A 23,340-nucleotide genomic window follows, 5' to 3' on the forward strand; every position below is an offset into this window, starting at 1 on the left:
ATATCTTGTATGTGTGTATAAATGTTTTCGTATGAGGCCATTCAAATTTTTCATATGGAGCGTTGATTAGACCAACTCTTTTCCTGTTCTTGTTACGCGAAGTAAGCAGATCTTGTCTCCAGTTTAGTGTTTTGTTAAATACCACCCCTAGATACTAGATCAGATCTCTGAGTCCAAGTCGGTTTCCCTCTGGCTTCAGGTTAATTCTTTCATAAGCAATTCGTGTAACGTGATCGCTAATGTTGAGATGTCTAAATGGTATGAGTGATGTTTTATAAGAATTTGGTGGTACTCTCCATCTCCCGTACCACCTATCGGCATGGTTTAGGTAATTTTGAAAGTGCCTTTCGAGGAAATCTACATTGTAATCTCTTATTGTACGGATAGCGTTTTGGTATTGGTTTTGGTTAAATATCTGTTTGTTGAATAGGATGGGTAAGTGATCCAACGTGATTTAGTCACCTATTATGCATTCTCCATTGAGAACACCGATCACGCCCTAAATACACATAATGGGATCGATGGACGACATGTCCTGGTGACGAAAAAACGTCCGTTTCTGGTTTGGAACACGGTGGATGAGTAGTTCGAGGAAGAGGTGAGATAGTAGGTTGCTGCATGACTTGTATTCGTGTCGCCAAATTGTATGTGCCTCGCTTTAAAATTTCCTAGGATAATGGCTTTATTCAAGCTGGAGACATATTCAATCAGTTTTTCTGAGAGGGTTTGGTCAGGATGTTTATAATGAGAGACTTCTGTCAGTGTAGTGTTGTCCGAGATATATGTCTAGTGCCAGGAAGTCTTTTCCGGTAAAGACTAAGGGGATGCCGTTTTGACAAGCAGGGGCATTGTAGGCTGCTGTATCCTGAGAAGGTAAAAAATTGGCTTATGCAAGGGTGTCGGACAGGGCAAGGATGTGTATGTTGTATTTAATGAAGGGACGCCTTCTCGTCACACTCTGGCAGTTGACAGCACCTTCAACAGCTTTTAAACGATTAAATTGGCTATTAGTTCATGACAGAGGCACAACGTTTAATCATTATAAACAATTTATGATAAAATTCACCATCGGTTTCTCCAACAAGCTGCACTTGCGAACGATACTTCTCCAAGTTAAGAATTGAAAAAACAAAATTTCGTCGATAATAAGTCCGACTAGCAAATATGTAGTTCATAGAGCAAAAACTTGCTGCTAATTTAATTGTGGATGGATTCAAAAACATTATTCAGGATTATGATTCTTTTATTGTCATGTTTGAACATTCTTTAATAATTATGAATAAAATAAAAGTTCAATATTTTTATGAATTTATTTTACACTGATTTTTAATTTTTGCCCATACTCTTAAAATATTTTATAAAATTTTAAAATATTAGTCAAAAGAAAATTAATTTAGGAAATTATAAGTGATATTCTTAAAAAAATAGAAAAAAAAAATTATAAAGTCAGTGACGTAATAATAAAAAAAAAACCATTAATATAAAAAGTCAATAAAAACCATGGCGGGAGCAACCACGTACGACCTGGCCACCCACACGAAAAAACCTAAAAACGCCTATGCTTCTCGACACCTTTTATGTTTAAAATTTTGACTATATAATATTTAAATAGTACGGTAGGTATGCAACATTTTTTTTGTAAAAAAATTCGCTACTACACCACTGAGATGACATAAGTGAATTTTAGATGCGTGTTTGAATATTACATAAACATATCTAACTATAAAGTTCATGGCTGTATCCTCTCAGTGTGTAAATAACTATGTTTAGTATGTTTTTAACACCTCTACACATAGTTGCACATTACAAGTTTACTTTGTAAGTCAAGAAATACTGGTAAATATATTTACGAATAAATAGTTAGATTCGAATATTGTCACACAAACGAAAGAATATTCAAAAGTTCCGAAATCACTTTTGAATATTCTTATTTTTAGTGCTGACGTTTGAAATAACATAAAATTGTTTTAGGGGTATGTAGGGTTGGAGATGTTGAGTACTCGTTATTTTTTAGCCTTAAAAACTTGGTATAAAGCGGCTAAATACTCATTTATTTGTTACCGCTGTTAGCTGTTATAAAGAAAGTAGACTGATCGCGAAATTTTTTGGATCAGCACAGTCTAGACGTATCAGAATGCTACGGCATGGACAGCGAAAACATTATCTTCTTCCTAACTATCTGTGGAAACAGTGTAACCTCTAATGAAACAAATAATGAAATCGAATAATCGCCAGTATTTTACGAGCGCACAGAGTAAAACGAAAGCAAAACCAAGGTAATGTACAGCTATTGATAGATGTACATCACCTTGGTCGGTACATGAAATGTTGGTATACGCGAAATCAAACAATTAAAAAATAGTGGATGATAGAAGATATATGGATAGAAAGATGATGGAACAAAGCATGTAATGCAAGGTTAGACAAGTCCAAAAAGGGTTCTGAAATATGCATAGCAAAATTTTCAAAGAAATATAGCGGTGAAGGATGACTATAGTTTGCACAGAGGCAGAAAACCTCTAAATTTGGAGACAACTTTCATTTCCTTAAGGAAATTAAGGAATTGCTGAGACTTTTAATAAACAGAAAGTTATAGGCACTTAAAAAGCGACCACAATAATTTTAGACCTTCATGAGATAGTTAAAATCTGGAAATGTACACCACAGTAAATGATTTCAACGATCGTAGAATACGAAGTCAATCACCTCATTTGGGACACCAGTTGAGTGGCCCAAGTATTTTAAAAACTGAAGTTTGCACGCTTTCAAACTATTCAAATAAATATTTGCTTCACTTTTATCGCTCTAATCAAAACCACACGTGCTAAATACTGCAAACATTAAGAATAATAGGGCTAATAATCCTAATGAGCCAATTCTAATTATTGTTCTTGATACTTAATCTTACACACAAGATTATTTACTAAATCTGATACAGTTATCATATTGGAAGGTAAAGTACACAAAAAGATCAGTAGAAAGACGCCAGAACTCGTGGCTGAAAGACCTGAGGGGATAGTTTGACCGCTCATCTGCAAAAATCTTTCGTGCAGCAGTTTTCAAAGCTACAAATGCCATTTTAGTTCCCAACCTTCGGAAAGAGATGGTCCAATAAGAAGAAGAAGATAGAGTGATAAGCTGAAGTCAGTTTGGATTCAAAAAGGGACTTGTACAAGGGATGTAATCTTTAGTGAGCAAACATTAGTACAGAAATTGTATAGAGTATTCCACTGTTATCGCAGATCTATACTGGAACCAGACAGTTATAGTACGTCTTTGAAACTTCAATGAACAAACAACGAAAAAGAAATTATGGCAAAGATGTTTACTGTAATCAGTGTTGTTTAACTTATAAGAAAAGGGAACATTCACAGAGGAAGATTCTGGTAAGAGTATGAAAGCAAACGGTCACATTTATTAATAACATTAGGTATTTTGACGATACAGTGGTACTGGCAAATTCATCCAGTAAGATGAAAATAAAAAGAAAATAGGACGTCACCTTATCTTTTCTTAGAGTGACAAGAAAAACCCTTAAAACCAAAATACATATATAAAAAAATAGCAAGAAATTCAAAGATGTTTTCAAACTACAAAGGCCGATAACGACCAGCGAACAAGGTCTCTTCGTTGACCAGACAAAAAGTGATTCTCGAAAAAAATTCGTTCTCAATGATCCCAGGCTACGGAAACAAACACTTATTGTGCTTAATTGTGAGACGCAGTTCTAAAAGAGTTATTTGGTGCAATTAAGACTGTATAAACAAACACTCATAGTATGTCTTGCCGTTCGAAATTCAAGTGTTTCTTTTTCAAAAATTTGTAATAAGTAGATACGTAGAAAACCTTCTACAGAATGGAATTTGAAATACGTAAATTAAAACTTTATATATATATAATTTCGGTTTACAACGTTCTTCGACGTCTTCCGATTTCCAATCTCCATCTCATTCTATCGTTCCATAGATCGTCTTCCAGTTCTCTTTCTCTGATTTCTTTATCAACTCCTTCTCTCCAACTTCTTCTAGGCCTTCCTGGTCTTCGCCTACCTCTTGGTTGCCATTCAAGAATTTGTCTTGGTATTCTATTCTCCGGCATTCTCCTTACGTGTCCGTACCATCTGAGTTGTGTCGTTTTGATGTCATCAACAATATTATGTGTAACCCCCATGATTTCTCGGACTCTCTCGTTTGTTATTCTGTCGCGTCTGGAGATTCCCGCCGAGCGGCGCCAGAAGTCCATTTCTGTTGCTCTAAGCATTTTCTCTGATCTGTCTTTTAGGGGCCACACTTCGCATCCATATGTTGTGATACTTTTTATTATGGTGTTGTATATTCTTCTTTTGTTGTCTTTGGAGATGTTTTTATCCCACAGTACGCTGTTTAGTAAGGCTATGCCTTTCCTTCCCTGTGTATTTCGTTCCTTAATGGCTGCATCTAATTTTCCGTCTTGAGTGATTTTTACTCCTAGGTATTTGTAGTTATCACATATTTTGATCTCTTGATTTTCCTCTACGAGAAGGTTTTGTTGATCTCCTCCGATACTCATGTACTCAGTTTTTTCCATATTCACTTCCAAACCCCACTCTGTAAACTCTTCTAATAGTTTTCGCATCATGTAACTAAGGTCTTCAGAGTCCTGTGCGATGATGACCTGGTCATCTGCAAGGCACAGAGTGTACAAAGTTAAGTCTATTAGTGGTATGCCCATATTCGTACATTTTTTCTTCCATTTGTTGAGTGCTGCTTCGAGGTATATTTTGAATAATGTTGGGGATATACAGCATCCTTGTCTTAGTCCTTTAGTCACTTTGAATCCCGGTGTTATCAGATTTCCTGTTTTAATTCTTGTTGTTTGTTGGTAGTACAACGTTTTTACTGCTTCAATCAATTCTATATTTATATTTGTTTTCCCCAGTGCCTCCCATAATTTATCAAGCGGGATACTGTCATATGCTTTCCTAAGGTCTACGAACGTCAGATGGACTTCTTGGCCACGAGCAACTTTCTTTTCAATTATCTGAGTAATAGAGAGAGTAATAGAGAATTAAAACTTTATACACGACAGAATTTAAAAATGCTATAATGTATTTAAGTGTACATACGTGTAGATAAACAGGACCTGCTACTTAACGTCGGATCTGAACGACTTTGATTATTATTATAGTGGCCTAGGACGTTGAACGATGCCAGAGCTGAGTAATAGTGCATGCGTAACATGAAATGCTTCGCAATGGTAATAAAAATAGAACCATTTAATACTGCTACCTAACATCTTACCTGACAAGACAGTGGACGCTTAAACAGAATGCTGAACTTTTAAGAAGAAAAGAAGAATGCTACTTTTATACAGGTGAGTTATTTGTCAGAAATTTAATGAAAAAAGAAATAATCCAAACCTAATTTGCCTGCGTGGGTTATACTTTAATATGTTGTTCGTTGACTAAACTCATTGGAAGTAATTTTTTGTGTATACCACTAATTTCTTTTATCTTTCTATGTATGCCAAATGTGTCATGTATTTAGAGTAATTCTTCCAGTTCTTCGCACTCTCTTTTCATCCGCTGTTCTTTAGCAGCTTTGATCTTATCCTATTATTTATTGCAAGTCGCTATATTCTTTAATTTTATTAAAATTTGACTTCATTTATCACTAACACTGCTCTAGTCATAAAATTATCGGAAAATTGTTTAAAAAACTGAGGAGAAAATGTTTACCTTCAAGTAAAAGATAACAGTACAAGGTTTTGCTATAATAAATATGATATAATATAATAAAAGATCATTTAAAATTCTTTAAAGCCTTCTTGTTTGTTTTTGTGACGTATTATAGCATTTTTTCACCCTGTATGTAAAATGGTTCATATCTTTTTGCGTTCTAAAATTACTAGTTTAAAAGACCTTAGAGTCTGTTTATAATTAGCCAAGTGCTGCTTCCGAGACGATGTATTAATTGTCTAACTTCTTAATTCGTTTTGTCCCTGTTTCGCCTATAGAGCTTTAAAAATAAATGCTGATTCTTAGATCGGCTACTCACGTAATGCATAAATAAAAATCCACTTTAGGAAATTTACACTTATTCTTGTTTCGTCACTTTCCTTTGGGCAATCGACAGAAAAGGTAGTTTTCATTTGGGAGTCCGAACCCAAATAGGGGCGGTTCGTAAATCACCGCAATTTAGTACCTTGCGTGTAAAAAATGAGAAAAATAATATCAGAGTTAAGTATTACAAGCATTTAAGTACACAGCATAGTACCCCCATTTAACAAGATGCAATTTAGCAGAAAAGCCGAAATGAAATTAAGTGTTTAAAGTGAGTGATATGCCGAAGTTTTATGTTTAATTTAAAATCTGACAAATCAGTTGGAAAACTAAGGCTGAATATTTTCTAATGGTACAGGAAGATATAAAATTTCTGTTCCATATATATTAAGTGCAGTGCAGTGCTTCGTTTTTTGTATAGAGTATGTCACACAATCTTCTTGTATTTCAGAATAACCTTTTATAGATGTTAACCTTTGTACCTATGTACCTATGTTATATCAGTATAACCTTTTTGTATGTCAGAATAACATGGTTTTATAGATGGAGTGAATCTTTTGTTTTCGCTAAAATCATAATCGACTGAATATTGCGATAACATGAATACGGAGATATTTGTAAAATATTTGAAAGAAAAACTGCTTCCAAGTTTACATGAACCATCTGTTATAGTTTTGGACATTGCCCCATACCATTCAGAAACTTTAAATAAGCAACTAACAAATTTCTGGAAAGTATGCAAAATAAACTAATGGTTAACGAACGAAAATATTTAATTTTCTCAGGACATTTTTAAGCTGCAATTACTGCAGTTAGCCAAAAGAAATAAAAAACCAAAAATATTTTGTAGTACACGAGATTATACCTATATACATAGTTTTGATAGATTACATAATGTATTAATACTGCCACCCTTACCAATGAAAATTTAATCCTATTAAACATATTTGGGGAATGTGCAAAACTTACTACGATAAATATATTGGACGTGATGGTTACAGTGACGCAGCAGTTTTGGAAGTATGGCAAGAAGCATTGAATACTGTTACTCTTGCATTTTTGAAAAAAGTGTTCGGAAATGTGAAAAGTTAATAGTAGAATGTTGGATGCATGAAAATCGCATCGAAGCAATTAACCTCGTCATCATTTACCATCTAAATGAAGGTACCGACGACAGTGATTATGGATCTTATTCTTGGTTACACTGTAAGATATGTTTTTATTTTCTTCTTAAGAAAAAATTTAAGTACTATTGTATTGATTATGAAAAGGCATTTGACAGAGTTCAACATCAAAAGATGATAAACATTTTAAAAGAAGCAGACCTGGATGACAAAGACCTCAGAATAATTTCAGAACTATACTGGAATCAGACCGCATACATGAAAATTAACGGAGAAGAAACAGATCACATAAAAATACTACGTGGAGTTAGATAGGGATGTATCCTATCGCCGTTGATATTTAATATGTACTCAGAGAAAATTTTTAACGAGGCTCTTTACGGAATAGACGAAGACATCCTTCTAAATGGTGAAAGAGTAAACAATGTTAGATATGCGGACGACACCATGGTGATAGCAGATAGTTTAGAGGGACTTCAGAGGCTAATGGACAGAATAAACGAGTACAGTCAACAGTACGGACTAAACATTAATACCCACAAAACGAAACAAATGATTATCAGCAAGGAGAATATAAATGGGGCTCATCTATACATTAATGGGACGCAGATAGAGCGAGTAAAACAGTATTGCTACCTGGGAACTATTATAAACGAACAGTGGAGCAATGTACAGGAAATAAAGTGCCGCATAGGAAAGACAAGAACGGTCTTTAACAAAATGAGCGCCATCTTCAAAAGTCACAACATATCCCTAGATACAAAAATGAGACATTTGAGATGCTATGTTTTCTCTGTGTTATTGTACGGGGCGGAGGCATGGACGCTTACAGACACCACTATTAAAAAACTTGAAGCATTTGAAATGTGGCTTTATAGAAGAATGCTGAGAATATCATGGACAGCAAGGATCACGAACAAGGAAGTTCTAGAAAAAATGAAGAAGGTACCAGAGATTGTGTTTACGATCAAACGCATAAAATTGCAATATCTGGGACAGGTTATGAGAAATCAGCACCGTTACTCCCTGCTGCAGTCTATATTGCAAGGTAAAGTCAAAGGTGAGCGAGGACCCGGTAGAAGGAGAATATCATGGCTGCGGAATTTAAGAACATGGTTTAAGAAAACCTCAACGGAGCTGTTTCGAGCCGCAGCGAGCAAGGTCATGATTGCCAATATGATTTCCAACATCCGAAACGGATAGGAACCAGAAGAAGAAGAACTATTGTATTATTTTATCAGTAAATACTTACCTTCTACTTCTTTAGCTTTAGAAACAATACAATTTGTCAATTTCTTCTATTTTGCAATACTAATTGTATACTTCTCTAAATGAATATATTATCAGTTAAAACCGTATTTTTGTTTGTCTTCGACAGTGCTTCAAATATTGGGAGAATTTACTATTAGCTTTCTAATCACTGCGGATCGTTTAAGTCAAAGCTTTTATCGCTAATCCAAAATAGACGCAAATTCATGATAAATATACTTTTACTTTTGTAAATCTAAACCTGTCTGGGGGAATCACCGAAGTGTTGAATACAGCATTAAAAAATTGTACTACATATTTGGATTTTTACTTTTATATTTTCTTCGTCTTTTACCAGTTTGAACAACTCAGTCGGTATTTTATCTGGGTCAAGAGCTTTTCTGCTTTTTTTGTTATATATGAATGTTCTACCGTTGATTTCATAATTTCCAGAGTTAAAATGCAATCTTGATAGAGTAACATGAAAATAAAATGCATTCAATGGAATGAAAAGGATATCACAATTACTTAAAAAAATAAGACTGATTAGATGATATTATCCGAATTATTCTACAGAATGGAAGCTTGGACATTAAAGAGAAACAATACGAATAGATTGGAGAATTTTGAACTATGTACTTATGTTTTGAACTCCATTAAGATCAGAAAGTTACAATATGACGTATCACGAGTGGCGAATGTAGACCAGGCGAAATCTGTTCTAAAGCACCATCTTTTGGAAAGCGGACATTTACTTTCTAAATTTTCAAAAAATAGATTTTTCTTTTCTACGTAAAAGCATTTCTTAGTATCATGGAAATACTATCCTAACATTTTTTTATATCCTAAAAGTTATAGCTATATTTATAATGGTACGCAACTGAGCTAAAACTCGTTTGTAAACACAAAAACCCCACCTTTTTAGTACAGGGTAAATTTACCTCCAAAACAGGTGTTTTTTGAACTTTTTATAAAATCGCGTATTCGCTCCGTGCGTGACTGACGCGACACCTACCGCCTTCATCTGACAGTTTTGGACTTCAGTAATTTGAGGTTAAACATATGTTAAATACATACGAAATTGACAATTATTAATCATTAGTTTTTTAATTATATTTTTCCAGTTTATGTACAAAATGGATGTAGTATTAAGAACTGGGTTTCTAAAAATTCATAATAATTTATCTTTTCAACCCGAAACAGAAAAGAAAGGGAAAAATCTAATACTAACAAATCACGTTTGTCATGTGGAAGAGCATGTAATTAAAATTAATAATAGTAAAAGATATGACATAAAAGCTAAAGTCATCAGGCAGGCTGCAGTTAGCCTGAAGCCTTTTGATATATCTTCAAAGGTATATTATTTAAATGTTTCCTATTTCAATTGAATAAAAATGAGATTGTCTCTTATGTTAATCCATTTTTTTCTTTTCTCTAATTTATGTGTAATCTTTTAATTCTTTAAATCTATAAAAACTACACTCACTATTTTTGCTATTATTAGCACAATTAAATACGCAACATGTATTTGCACACATTTTTAATAACAATAATTATGCTTAAAAAGACATCCAATTTTGTCATATTTCGCCGCTATGCACGCTGACATCGCTTTGGCAAAAATATAAAAAATTAACTTTTTAAGGGTTTATTAATTAGTTTTAACTCTTACGAATTGAATCAAGTTAGAATTAAAAAAAAATACAGGAAGGTAGAAAAGTGTGTCCCAAATTAAAATGCATCTTTTGGAAGACGCCGTCTGTAGTGGCGAAAAACAACTATATGTGCCAAAAAAAAAATTTTTTATATACTTCAAATTCTTGTTAACAAAAAGTGGAAAACATTATAATCATAATTATAATAGTTTTTTTGTCCTTAATATTTAAAAATTGGCTTTTTTCGATTTACAAAATAAAAGAGTCCTTAAACAATTTGTGGAAAATTTTAATTTTTCTTCTTTGCTATATCTTGGCAGATATTCATTTTTTTTAAATTTTGTACAGGAAAAAAAGTTTTGCAATTAAATTTCCTACAAGATAGAATTGGTTATAAATTTAAAAAATAATTATTATTATTGAAAAAAATTAGTATCTACTATTAAAAAATGGCAAAAAAATCAATGTTTTCCAATAATATTTTTCAGGTGTTTAAAAACCACACAAAACCTTCAAAATTTGCCTTCTAAAAGAATCTTTTTATTATAGAAAAATAAGGCTTCATAAAATTTCAGCACAATCTATCAACTAGTTTTTACAAAATACTTTTGTAAGCCAAATTCTTGAAAAAATTATTAATTTTAAAAATTATGCGGAGCTAAAAAAAATTTAAATACATAAAATTTTTTTGACATATAAAAGGGCATTTGCGTTTTCAAATAAAATTCGAATAATTGAAATCCGTTGAATAGAAGAACCTAGGGAATTTTTTATGTTTAATTTGTAAGCTAATAAACAAATAGAATACATATATTTTTCAATTTTCAATTAAAACAAAATATATTAATAAAAATATACGATCTTAATATAATAAAAAAATAATATATCTTATTAATATTTTTAATTTACTTGTTCTATATTTTTTATTTTGGTAACAAAAATAAAATTATATAAATATTTAATTTTTTTGCATTTAAATATTTTAAAAAATGTCTTATACGTCATCGACACGGGATTTATTAAATTAATTTTTTATTTAATAATTTAAAATAAATCCCGGATCGATTACTTATTAAGTCATTTTTTAAACTATTTAAAATGCAATAAAAAAATGAAATATTTATATAATTTTTTATGTTAAATACAAAAATATACAGATTTTAAAAATTTAGATTAGAAAAATATTTAACGAAAACTACGTAATCGATTGTGCTGAGGTTTTGTGTAGATAAATATCTACACCTAGTTTAGATATTATACCTAGTATTTTTTTTTATTACAAATATTTTTTTGGTAAGTCTTGAAGGTTTGATTGCTAATTTTGCAATAATATTAATTATTGTTTTCAATTTGCAATCAATTTTATCTCGTAAATTTAATTGCAAACCATTTTGACCATTTTGACCGTCTAATGTTACATTAGGCCAGGCGGTATCTCTTTCGTGTTGGGTAAATTGTATATGGTAGTATTTTTTGCTTTAATTTATTTGCTTTAAATATATATATATATATATATATATATATATATATATATATATATATATATATATATATATATATATATATAATTTAGTATTTAGGAAATGAGTTTTGATAATAATCGATTATATAGAACTGGATATATTTATTTTAAAGTTCTGATTAAAAACAGTATTCTGCAACAAACAAAAAGAAGAATACAAAAATCACTTCGACACATCCGACCAACGAATACACATCCATCGTATGGAACTTTTTCAATCTCGCAACGTTGATTATGACCCGAAATAGTCGAACAAAAACCAATTATCGTTCCATCAAGCCAGCGGAGAGACATGTCAAAATTAATAACGAGCCTATTATTGTTACATAACAATTGTCTGAATCGAAAACAAAAATAATTCCGGGCAAATTAGATGATTAAAAAAACTATTTGTCTCTCGATCCGAAAACAGAGCCAATTAATCCAATCTAATAATCATAATTGAGCACATCACTACTAATTAAAGCATCTAAACTATTTGACAGTAATTGTAGTGCAATACACGCGAAAGTAGTTCGTATTCAAGATTAGTTTAAAGGCGAAAAACGCTCCACTGTATCGAGCGTAACTCCGCCTCAATTACTCTACGACAAGCGAAATTGGACCGTCGAGCGCGATAGAGTCGGTCCGGTATCGCAATTCCCGGTAGCCGGAATAAGCTCCGTACTTTTAGTGAGTTATTGGTAGAAGCGAAGCCCCGCCTACATTAAGGGGTTCTTTTCATCTGAATATTAGGGAGTATCTTTGTATGTAAGAGACCTTACAGGACTCGTTTTTCAAATCGAAATAGTCAGTTTACTCTCATATTTGGCCATGTAAGGTTCATCTCGAGACGCCTAATCAAAAAATAAACTTAGCGGCGGGTTTAAAATTAACAATTTTTTTTTGGAAAACAGACTGTGATGTTGATTCGGTTGTACAGTGAGGTATTTAGTTCGAGAACTTGATTTTGAGTTGGGAAAATGTCGATTGTGTGCAAGTTCGTTATCCGACGGTAACTGACTTCAAATTTATACAACGAAAAATGAACAATGAAACTTTAGAGAGTACTATACACGTTACGGCGCCAAGTATCCTCAACAAGCCGTCTCAGACAATGCCTCAAAGGTCGCCTTTCGCCATCCAGGAACTCCTGGGGTTAAGTGATAGCCAACACAGGTCCCCCACGGCCGCCGTCTCAGCCATCACGCCGAATGTGTACCCCCAAAGACATTTGCAAGCTCCCACTTGCTTCCCTTCGGACCATGGCTTCAACCACCATCACATGACCATGGCTGCCAGCCGAATGGCTTATTTTAACGCTCAAGCTGCCGTGGCGGCGGCTTTTTTACCGCACAACATCGCTGCGGCGGCAAGCATGAACGCTAACGGTGGCCATTCACCTGCAGCCGTTCTGGGGTTAGCTGGACATCAAAGTTCGGGTGCTGGTAAGTTTTTTAACCATATAATCAAAATTTTTTGTGTAATAGCAATAACTTGAATAGACAAAGCATCTTAAATATAATATAATTTACCTAATACTAAATTAAAACATTAGATCTTAGAATAAAGCACATTTTTAAGTAAAAGTATCCCCTTAAAGGGGTCCCCCAAATATTATTCTAAGTAATAATGTTTTCTCCCAATGGTATGATTTTTTAAACAAAATTGGCTTGAAAACGGAACATCAATAATTAATGGTTAATCAAGCTGTAGCTCCAGCTCTTATCTAATGGGATGCATGACTCGATATTTAGAAGTTACTATGCTATACCTAATCATATAGCTACCGTTTTCATAAGTATAAATGGAATATATAAGAGCTACGTTTAAATAAAGGCAACTCCAGCTCCAGTTTTTAAACGCTGGAATGCATTAGGCAAAGATGAAAAAGTTATGAAATAATCATAACAGCATAAATTTAAATAAATAAATACAAAAAATATTTATTAAATTGGACTTTTACCAACTTATTACCTCTAGATGTTTATCGATAATAAAACAAAAACGAAATATTTGAATCTGCAACTTGATCGGCACCAATATTTTCATTATTAGCTTTGGAAGTGTTGTCTATAGCTACAAATAGTTGGGATTTCGATTGCTGTAAATGATGCTTCATTACTAAAGATGAGTAAATCGGCACAAAAAAAGTAAAAATGCTCATATATATGTAAGGATTTTTACCAAAATATGTAAAAATATATCATCATTATATGTCACTTTTTTTCTAAAATAAAACAAATAAATTTAATAGTAATAGTATTATAATAAAAAATACTGCTCCACTATTTAATACAAAAGAGCTATTTACAAAAATAATGAACAATTTATTAATTTTACAAAAGTATCAATGATGTTATTAACTTTAATATCACTGCTATTGAAAAAACAATAAATAAGTAAAAGTTTTTTTAAAATTGCCTATAAAAAAACTTGTCTTCGATCTAGTAGGTAGATACATTATATTTGTAAACAGGAAAGCTGCGATCAACATCAACCGATATGATTGGAGCAAATTTTAAACTATTTAGTGAACGAATAACAATATTAATATTTTCACAAAGAGAATATTTTCTTTCTCCAGAAAAAATTTCAGCCACATTTGCTTAAAAAAAATATTCTTCATTTTTCTGTAATACGTGTTTCAATGTTTCTGTTCCGACAGTGCTAGTAACACTATAAGTAAATTTTTCCAATCGTTTAATTAAACTTACAGATTCTACTAAAGACAGCCTATTTGGTTCCAACTTTAAAGTAACATCTAATAGCGAAATTGCTCTGAGTAAATGTTTGTTGTTGAAGTACTAGTTTAATTTGCATTAACAAGAGCTTGACAATCAGTCATATCAGTAATTAACTGTTTTAGATCAGTAAAATGGACACAATAAAAAAATGGTGCGTACACCCAGGTCCATCATCTTGTTATTACTGCTTGAAGAGGAAGAGGAAGATTGAGAAGTTTATCTTGTAATACTAAATTCTTAAAGGTGCTTTGACAAATTTTTTTTTATATTAATACATGTTCATTAATAACAGAAAAACATTTTCTAATTTCTTTCACTATTCTATTAACACCATGAGAAAAACATGTTACATGTTGAACTTTTAAATAAAATATTTTAATATGTTGTCCTACTTTGACCATATATGATGCAGCATCGGATAAGAACAGCAAGAACTTTTCGCAAGGAATGGGATCTGGTAGAAATGAGTTCACAAATTCTTCTTGTACGACTCTTGTGACTGTCAAAGCATTAGTTTTTTTATATCTGTTTTTAAGTCAATAAATGTGCTTTTAAGCAGGCCTTCTGGTTAAGAACTCCAATCAATAAATGGGGTATATAACGCCCAGTGGAATTAGTGGTTTCATTTATGCATAAGTAAAAAAAATTATATTTTAAAATAATTTTAATTCATTGCGATAGTTAAACGAATTCCAAACTAAATGTTAAAAATGTACTTAGAATAATTGTACAATTATTCTAGTTATTATAATTATTGATAATTATTGTTCTGCAAGCTGTGCAGTAAACTATATCATTGTCCAAATATAATTCTTTGTAACGTTTAATCCAAATAAGAATACTTTTCACTTTTGTCATGATAAAAATTTTAATTAAATAACAATTATAAAACTTTCTCTGAGCTCCACTCTCTTGAGTTACCACAAAACAATAAACGAGATGTATCAGGTAAAAACAACAAACGCCTAGAAAATAAAAATAAAAGTCTACTAAATTATGGGACAATGATGATTCCGTACTCTTGCAAATCTTGATCTTGCTGTGTATTCATGTATAAAATATGTACTATGTGACAGTTTTTCCTAAAATATGCAAAAAAGCTTTTTGCATAAAAAAAAGCAAAATACGCCAATTATGCTGCTTGCATAAATGCTCTTCTCTATTCATTATAGAGGAACCTATCTAAAACTTATCAAAACAGCTAAAAAATGTACTGAATCGTCTGCTTCTGCATTTTAACAACCTTTTATAACAAAGTCAGTTCGGCTTTTTATCTTTAAATGTACCAGCGATGCTATGTTTTCTGTACTATATGAGGTCTATCAAGCACTAAACAATAATATTTGTACTGCCACTGTTTTTTGTGACTATCGCAAAGCTTTTGATTGTGTACATCACGACATTTTGATAACGAAACTAAACTACGGAATTCAAGGTATTTCTTTGAATTGGTTTCAATGTTACTTGGGGAATATGAAACAACTAGTTAGAGCAAATTATACTAACTCTAGTCAAAAAGGCATTGTATGTGGAGTACCACAAGGTTCAGTACTGGGTCCTCTACTTTTCCTTATCGTTATAAATGACATCATTAACTTAAAAATCGATGGAAAAATTTTTCCTTTTGTTGATGATACCAGTATTACCTGGAGGAACTCTAATATTGCAACTCTTCATGCAATTATTACTTCTGATCTACTTAAAATAAAAACCTGGTCCGACTCTAATTTACTCTCTTTTAAAGTAGCATTATCCTATAAAGGAGCTTTTTAACCCTTGCTTCTTAATAACAGTCAGATCAGTATCGTTGATTCTGTAAAATTTCTTGGTATTTTTATAGACAGCAACCTTAAATGGTCCCTTCATATCGATTTGTTAGGTAAGAAACTAGCCTCAGCCAGCTATGCAATAAGATCTGTTTCGAAGGAAATCAATTTAGCATCTTCCAAAAAAACATATTTTTCTTTGTTCGAGTCTTATCTTCAAAATGGCCTTCCTTTTTGGGGTTCTAGTACAGCTGCCCAATCTGATGTTATTTTTAAATTGCAAAAGATAGCAATTGCAGAAGCTACTTCAAAAATCACGGGAGTTTAACTCTTACTTCTTTATATATTCTAGAAACTGTTTGCTTAATTCTCCACCATTACTACTCCACCAGTAAGGTGGAGGTGGAGGTTAAGTTCCGTAAATTGACAAAAGCCTATCTATCTGAAAGACCATATTATTCAGTGGAAAAGTTTCTTAACGAATAACTAAGAAATTACAGTAGGTACGTTTAGATTCAAACAACTAAAGTATTTTTATATATATTTGGGTATCACATGCAGCATCTTAAACTAATTCGTAAACTAGTTCGTAAGGTTTTATTATACAATTTGCAATTTAGTTAAATTTTGCAATGGATTGCACATTTTATTATCTTTTATTTTGTGATATTGTCGATTTATGTAATTTTTTTTTGACTGTTTGTAAGCTTTGTCCATAAAATTGTACAATTTTGAGTGACAATAAAGCATTTCTATTCTACTGTTTGTCTCCTAACAATAGAATTTGATGTAGTTGTCAACCTCTTCATAGACTGATCATTGTAGGTATTCTTCGGCTACTTGTATAGATATTCCGTCTCCATGATGCTTTAATCCAGCCTACTGAATCCATCACCTTCTTCATCAATTTACAGAGAGGCAGATGATCTGCGATAACAATGGCCGATTTGGCTTTGAGAATTTGATAATTTCGCTATCAATATTTGTAAATTTATTTTTTCCTATTCGAAGATCGATATACTTTTTTACAATATTGTAAATCGTACTATTTATAAGAATTTTCGTATAATTTTGGTCTTACTCTTGCTTATTGTTATTAATCTCATTCATGTTTTCGATATTTATTTATTCATTCATTCATTCATAACTTGACAGTTAATTATATATATATATATATATATATATATATATATATATATATATATATATATATATATATATATATATATATATATATACTTACTTTATGAAAAAGGAAAACAAATTTGTTCCTGGATCATTGTGGAAATCTTATTTGCTTGATATCCTTCAGATTACTTTTCCATATTAATTTAAAAGTGTATTTTGAACATAGACTTAATCATTGAATTTAATGAAAATGGTTTTTATTTAGCTTTTAATTCAGCGAAATAAGCCAACAGAAAATTTTCCGAAAATGAGTTCGTTTTGTTTAAAATTTGCCATTCCTTGACCTAACCTAAGTTTTGTTATAAAAAGACTTTGATGTTTTCCGGTATTCAGCTGGATGTTGTTGTTGTAGCTAATTCTACAATTTCTGGAAGTTTAGAAGTAAAAACTCTCAATCATGATCTCTTGCACTGACACTTCTGAGTTTGACAAAATTTGAGAAATTTTGTTACTGGTGTGGAATAGGACCATTAATCCTTATAATTAATCATTATATGTCATTATACCGCAAAAATACATATATATTATTCACATTGTATATTAGCCATAGATAAACAAATTAAATATATTCTAAATTATATTAATACCCATATTTTCTTATTTTTACTAACCATTGATTAAAAAAAGTAATGCAATGAAACCAAAATACACCAAAACGATCGACACACGACATTTTGCTCCACAAATTAAATTACAATGGAATCAGAGGTATCCCTCTTAAGCTTATTACTTGTTATCTTTGTGGCCGATACCAGACGGATGTCTTAATCATCTCTCCGATTTTCTATCCGCAAAACATGGAGTCCCACAAGGTTCGGTATTAGGACCGCTTTTTTGTTTATTATTTATGTCAACAATTTGTCTAAATTCATATCTCCATACAAATCCGTACAATTCTCAGATGATGAGACATACGTTATATCAGGTAAAAATAATGATGATTTAAAAATGTCTGATGAGGAAGTTTCTATTAATTCTAACATATGGTTTGCTAAAAACAAACTGAAACTTAATTCTGATAAAACGCAAAAATTGGTTATATTTGCAAGTATCAGAGATATTTAACTTAGACGTCCCACAAGAAAACAGTTTCAGAACAACTGATTAAGTACATTCTAATAGGTATAGAACAGTGCAAAATCAACAATTATATGCAACTACTATTTCCTTCTCAAGTCTTATTTTTCCAGTTTCACATACTTATTTACAATAATTATATGCGACTACTATTTTATTTTCAAGTGTCATTTTCCTTGATACAGATACTTATGTGTCAGTTACGGGATATAAATACTTCAATATAATTGATTGGGATTAAGACATAATACAAATAATTGTATGCAGTTTGACTTCAAGTTTAATTTATATCCACTAGAAATACAGGTGAGGTATAGGTCTTACATAGCACGTCATATTCGTTATAAAATGGCTAACAGATTTTCCAATCATAAAATTCTAGGATTGTTCAATGAAAATACTTTCCCAGGAGTCATGATTGGTCGCTTTTCCAGTGACTTCATCGTTATGGCAACGGCATTTATTTGAGTACGAACATGTTCTAGTGCATTAATTTTTTAGTTTTGTTTCTGGCGTATAAATGATATCCATATTTAATATACACATACTATATTAACACTGCTTCCCTGATAGCTTTCCTAACAGATGTTATTCCAATGCTTTGTTTTCCTATTCTAATCTCTATCTGCTTTTGTGTATGTTATTTTTTATAATTAATTAACATTTTTCACTAGCGTCGTTTTAATTCGTCTTCCTCTGATTTTTAACCAGCGCGTTGCTTACATATATCACTACCTATCTGATTAGACTCCTGTATATTATCTCTTTGATGTTACTATTTGATTTAATTAAACTTTTCATCTGGTCGTTTTGTCTTTCTAGTCTCCTTTATACATCTAAAATTGGGTGTGTAAAGCTGCCTAGTCTTCTCGTAGTGCACAGATTTACTGACGAATACATTGCAAACAACCATACAACAAACAAAAACGGCTCTTCTCAGAACTATCTGACAATTGGACCAACAATCCAAGCATACCAAATAAACATTGAAGGTATTAGTCGAGGCAAAAGCGAATACATCAGCAAGCTTCTAGCAGAAAACAACATTGACATAGCCACAGTACAGCAAACACACACTGCTGATGACTTCCGTCTGAACAACCGAGGTCAAATGTCAGAATAAAGATTAGTATCCTCACTTAATTACCCACGATATAGTATTGTTATGGATTCTAGAAGAAAGATAAAAAAGTTGAGCACCATACACCCTTACTCATCTTAAGAACTATTCGTACTGGCAACCGTAATAGACAAATTGAATGGGCGGAACTGAAGCATCAGACTTTTATACGATGCAAAACAGATAGTTGTTTCCAAACCTTTATATCCACCAAAGTTGCAGCATAGGCCAATAATAACAACTCTGGCCATTACTATTCCCATTATCAACTCAATTCCTCTGCCTAGATGGAACTTTTGTAAGGCAAACTAGGAGAAGTATCAAGCTTAATTGCAAAACGATAGACGTATCGAGCCTAAGGTAGAAAAATATGAAAGATTTGCCAAACTTATATAAATTTTATGCTGGACCGAAGAATGTAAAGATCTGTATGATTAATGCAAGTAAACCAGAAACCCAGACGCAGGTGAACAACTTCTAGAGTCTCTGAGTTTTGAAAGAACCACTAAGTGGATGGAAACTTTCTAAAACCTTAACTTCACGCATAGCAGTCGCATTACGTACTCAGAAAAACTGGAAATAGGCCCTAAGATACCGAACCCTAACTCTTCATCACCAAACCTGGAAGATATGGCGAAATAATGAAAACATTATAAATGAAAAGTATGATATCAGCTCAAAAGATCAAAACTGTACTTCAGCAAAGCGTGCCAATCATGAGACAAATAGAGACCTTTTCACCGCACTATACATCATAATCATCATCATCCAGCTTCAAAAATCCACTGCTGAACTAAGTCCTCTTCCTCACGTTTTCAACCTTGTCTATCTAGCGCCACTCTCATCCAGTTTTTATTTTGTCTTCTTAAATCGTCAGCCCATCGTGTAGGTGGCCGACCGACACTTCTCTTGTCTTACTTTGATCTCCATTCCAATAAACTCTTTGTCCATCGTCCACCCGTCATTCTAGCTATGTGTCCTGCCTATGTCCATTTTAGTCTGGCTATCCTTTCGATGACGTCAGTTACCTTGGTTACGAGATAGAATAGGGCAAAATGTTACAATAGACCCATATAACTTTGAAAGAGTGGAGATTAGAATATATAAAACGGTGATTAGACCGGTGCTCATGTATGGGTGTGAGGCGTGGACCCTGACCAAAGAAACTGAAAGAAAACTCATATGTTTTGAGAGGAAAATCCTCAGAAGAATCTTTGGGCCTTATCACTACATTAATAGCAACCAATACCGAATGAGAACAAATGTTGAGAGAGAGAGAGAGAGACAATATATGGTCAGATCTAAGAACAATGGGGCTACCCACTGACCCAACTATTATGGACGACCGTTTAAGATGGGAAGCAAGTTGTGCAGTCAGCCAAAACCCACCTCGGGTTGTAGTGCTACGAGAAGAAGAAGAAGAAGTTACCTTGGTTCTTCTCCTGACCTCTTCGTTTTTTATTTTGTCTGCAAAGTTATTCCTAACATCTTCTTCTTCTTGTAGTTTCACATCCGTTTCGGATGTTGGCGACCATCATAATAATCTGTATTTTGCAAACTGCGGCCCTGAAAAGATTTGTGGTTTTTGTGTTGAACCACGTACACAGATTTTTCAGCCAGGAAATTCTTCGCCTTCCTAACGGGAAAACTAGTAAATTCAAAAGATTACAGAATGGCTTACCACGAGGCACGGTTTTATCGCTGCTCTTGATCAATATCGAGAACGCCCAAACTATTTTAGAAGGCGATCTAAATAATATTAACACATATTTTATAAAATGGGGCTTTCAACCAAATCTAACAAAGACATAAGTTACGGGTTTTCATCTAAATAGCTGCCAAGCAAACTGCAGACTGAACATAGCGAAGGAATTATACTAAAACTTACTCCAAACCCAAAATATCTCTGTGTAACACTAACATTCAACATCATGCAAATAACATTTGCATGATATGATTGGACAGTATTTTGTCTATTCTGCATTGAATTCCATATAAACTCCATTCGCTTAGCTCGGGCATATTTTGACAGATTCATTGTCGGAAACCTACAACACAACAATTCCTACTCCTCAGTATTAATAGCTTAAGTATCCTATTATTGCAGACTTCTTTCTTAAAAAAAAAGAAGAATTATTTGTAATAGTGGAAGTGTATACTAAACCCATAACATTTTGGGTAGTATATATTTTTTAAATATAACTCTTTATTATATGGTACATTAACATAACTCTTTATTATATGGTACAGATAAATAAATATTGTTTGTCGGTAATTTGTAAAGGGCTCATGCATTCATACGAATGTACGTATATTCGCATTGGAATATATTGGACTATTTAAAAATTCTACTTCTAACCGGCAATGCAATCAACGAGCGGAACTTTCGTCCCTTATTTGTAGATGTTCTCAAAAATATCCCCTCAATGAAAGGCAATTACAATAATCAGCCAAGTTATTGCGAGTTAAAATATGCACGGCTGCTTAATTCCATCAGTATTATTTTCTAAGGTGTAAAAATTCAAACAGGAAACCATAAATCATTATCGACCTTAAACATAATATTCTTGCAGCAAAGAAAACAATGTTAAAGAAACGTTTCACGAAAAATAATCATAGTAATAAGCAGGCAGTTGCCTGTAATCAACAAGCAGAGGCGAACTGAATAAATAAAGGTATTTTAGTAGGATTGTATGCATAAATCAATAGCCGAGTTGAAAGTAGTTAACACAAAATATGGAAAGAAATAAATCGTAATAAAGCAAATCTATAAATAAAGCGTTGATAACTATTATTTGTAAAGTTTTTTATTAACTAATCATTGGGTTTTGACATTAACACACTTTTCTCACGTGAAGTATTTTGATATACATATGAATTCTGTATGTGAACAGGCACAATTCATAATGAAAAACATTAATTCTTCTCTAATACACGAGTCATAGACACGTATGAATAAAGATATCCCCAAACTAGCAGTGTCTATTACAATTGCAACTTCTACTGTAACATGCTCTGCATGACGATGTAAACTTTCATAGAAAGATTAAAGAAATTATTGGTATCACAAAGAAAGCACCTACAATGTCCTTGAAACATAATGGAAAGTTGATCATGGATATGGTACAGCTATGCAACATATATAAAAGATATGCTCAAGTGCTGTTTGAAGACCAGAGAGAGGCTAGACAACCTGTCAACTGGGAAGAATGGTCTGGCCCAGAAATTCTTGAATATGAGGTTCAACAAGCTCTGAGAGCAACAAGGAATCAAAAGAATCCGGCTCATGATAATGTGCATGCCAAAGTTCTTAAAATATTCGACTCTATACATCTCACTAAGGACTCATAAGTCTTAAGAGCCATGCTCTGAAAGTTTTTCTTCTTGTCATACATTCTCGAATATACTCGAAGAAGAAGAAATTTTTAAATTAAATTGAATTACAAAATACTTGGTAACTTTGATCAATAAAATCAATGATCGTAGTCCACAAATAAACAGGCTAATAGAGATTGCCAGATCAGCATTTATACGAATGAAGCCACTCCCAACCTGCAGAAATCTTAATTTGGAAATCAGACTACGTACCATTCGGTGTTATATATTTTCAATATTATTATATGGAGTTGAGACTTGGATATTAAAAAATTTAATTTAAAAAATCGAGGCTTTCGAACTCTGGTTATACCGCAGAGTATTAAAAATATCATGGAAGGTAGAATTACAAATAAAGAAGTACTGGATAGGGTTGGTAAAGAAACAGAACTAAACTCCGCTATACCAACAAGTAAGCTGCAATACCTAGAGCGTGAAGAGAAGACCGAAATATGAAATTTTGAGACTCATATACAGGAAAAGATTCAAGGAAGAAGAT

General features: G+C 32.5%; 1 protein-coding gene across 1 annotated transcript in view; it reads left to right on the forward strand.

The window, feature by feature from the left end:
- The first annotated feature begins 12,503 nt into the window (after nucleotides 1-12,503).
- The window catches only part of LOC140437714 (uncharacterized), a 312,507-nt gene continuing 301,670 nt past the window's right edge, over nucleotides 12,504-23,340 (forward strand). The window contains exon 1 of the mRNA XM_072527378.1: nucleotides 12,504-13,016. Coding sequence (XP_072383479.1) covers nucleotides 12,614-13,016 — 403 coding nt within the window. The 5' untranslated portion in view covers nucleotides 12,504-12,613. The remainder of the gene's footprint in view (nucleotides 13,017-23,340) is intronic.

The sequence above is a fragment of the Diabrotica undecimpunctata genome, chromosome 3 (assembly GCF_040954645.1).
Source record: "Diabrotica undecimpunctata isolate CICGRU chromosome 3, icDiaUnde3, whole genome shotgun sequence".
NCBI classification, from domain to species: domain Eukaryota; kingdom Metazoa; phylum Arthropoda; class Insecta; order Coleoptera; family Chrysomelidae; genus Diabrotica; species Diabrotica undecimpunctata.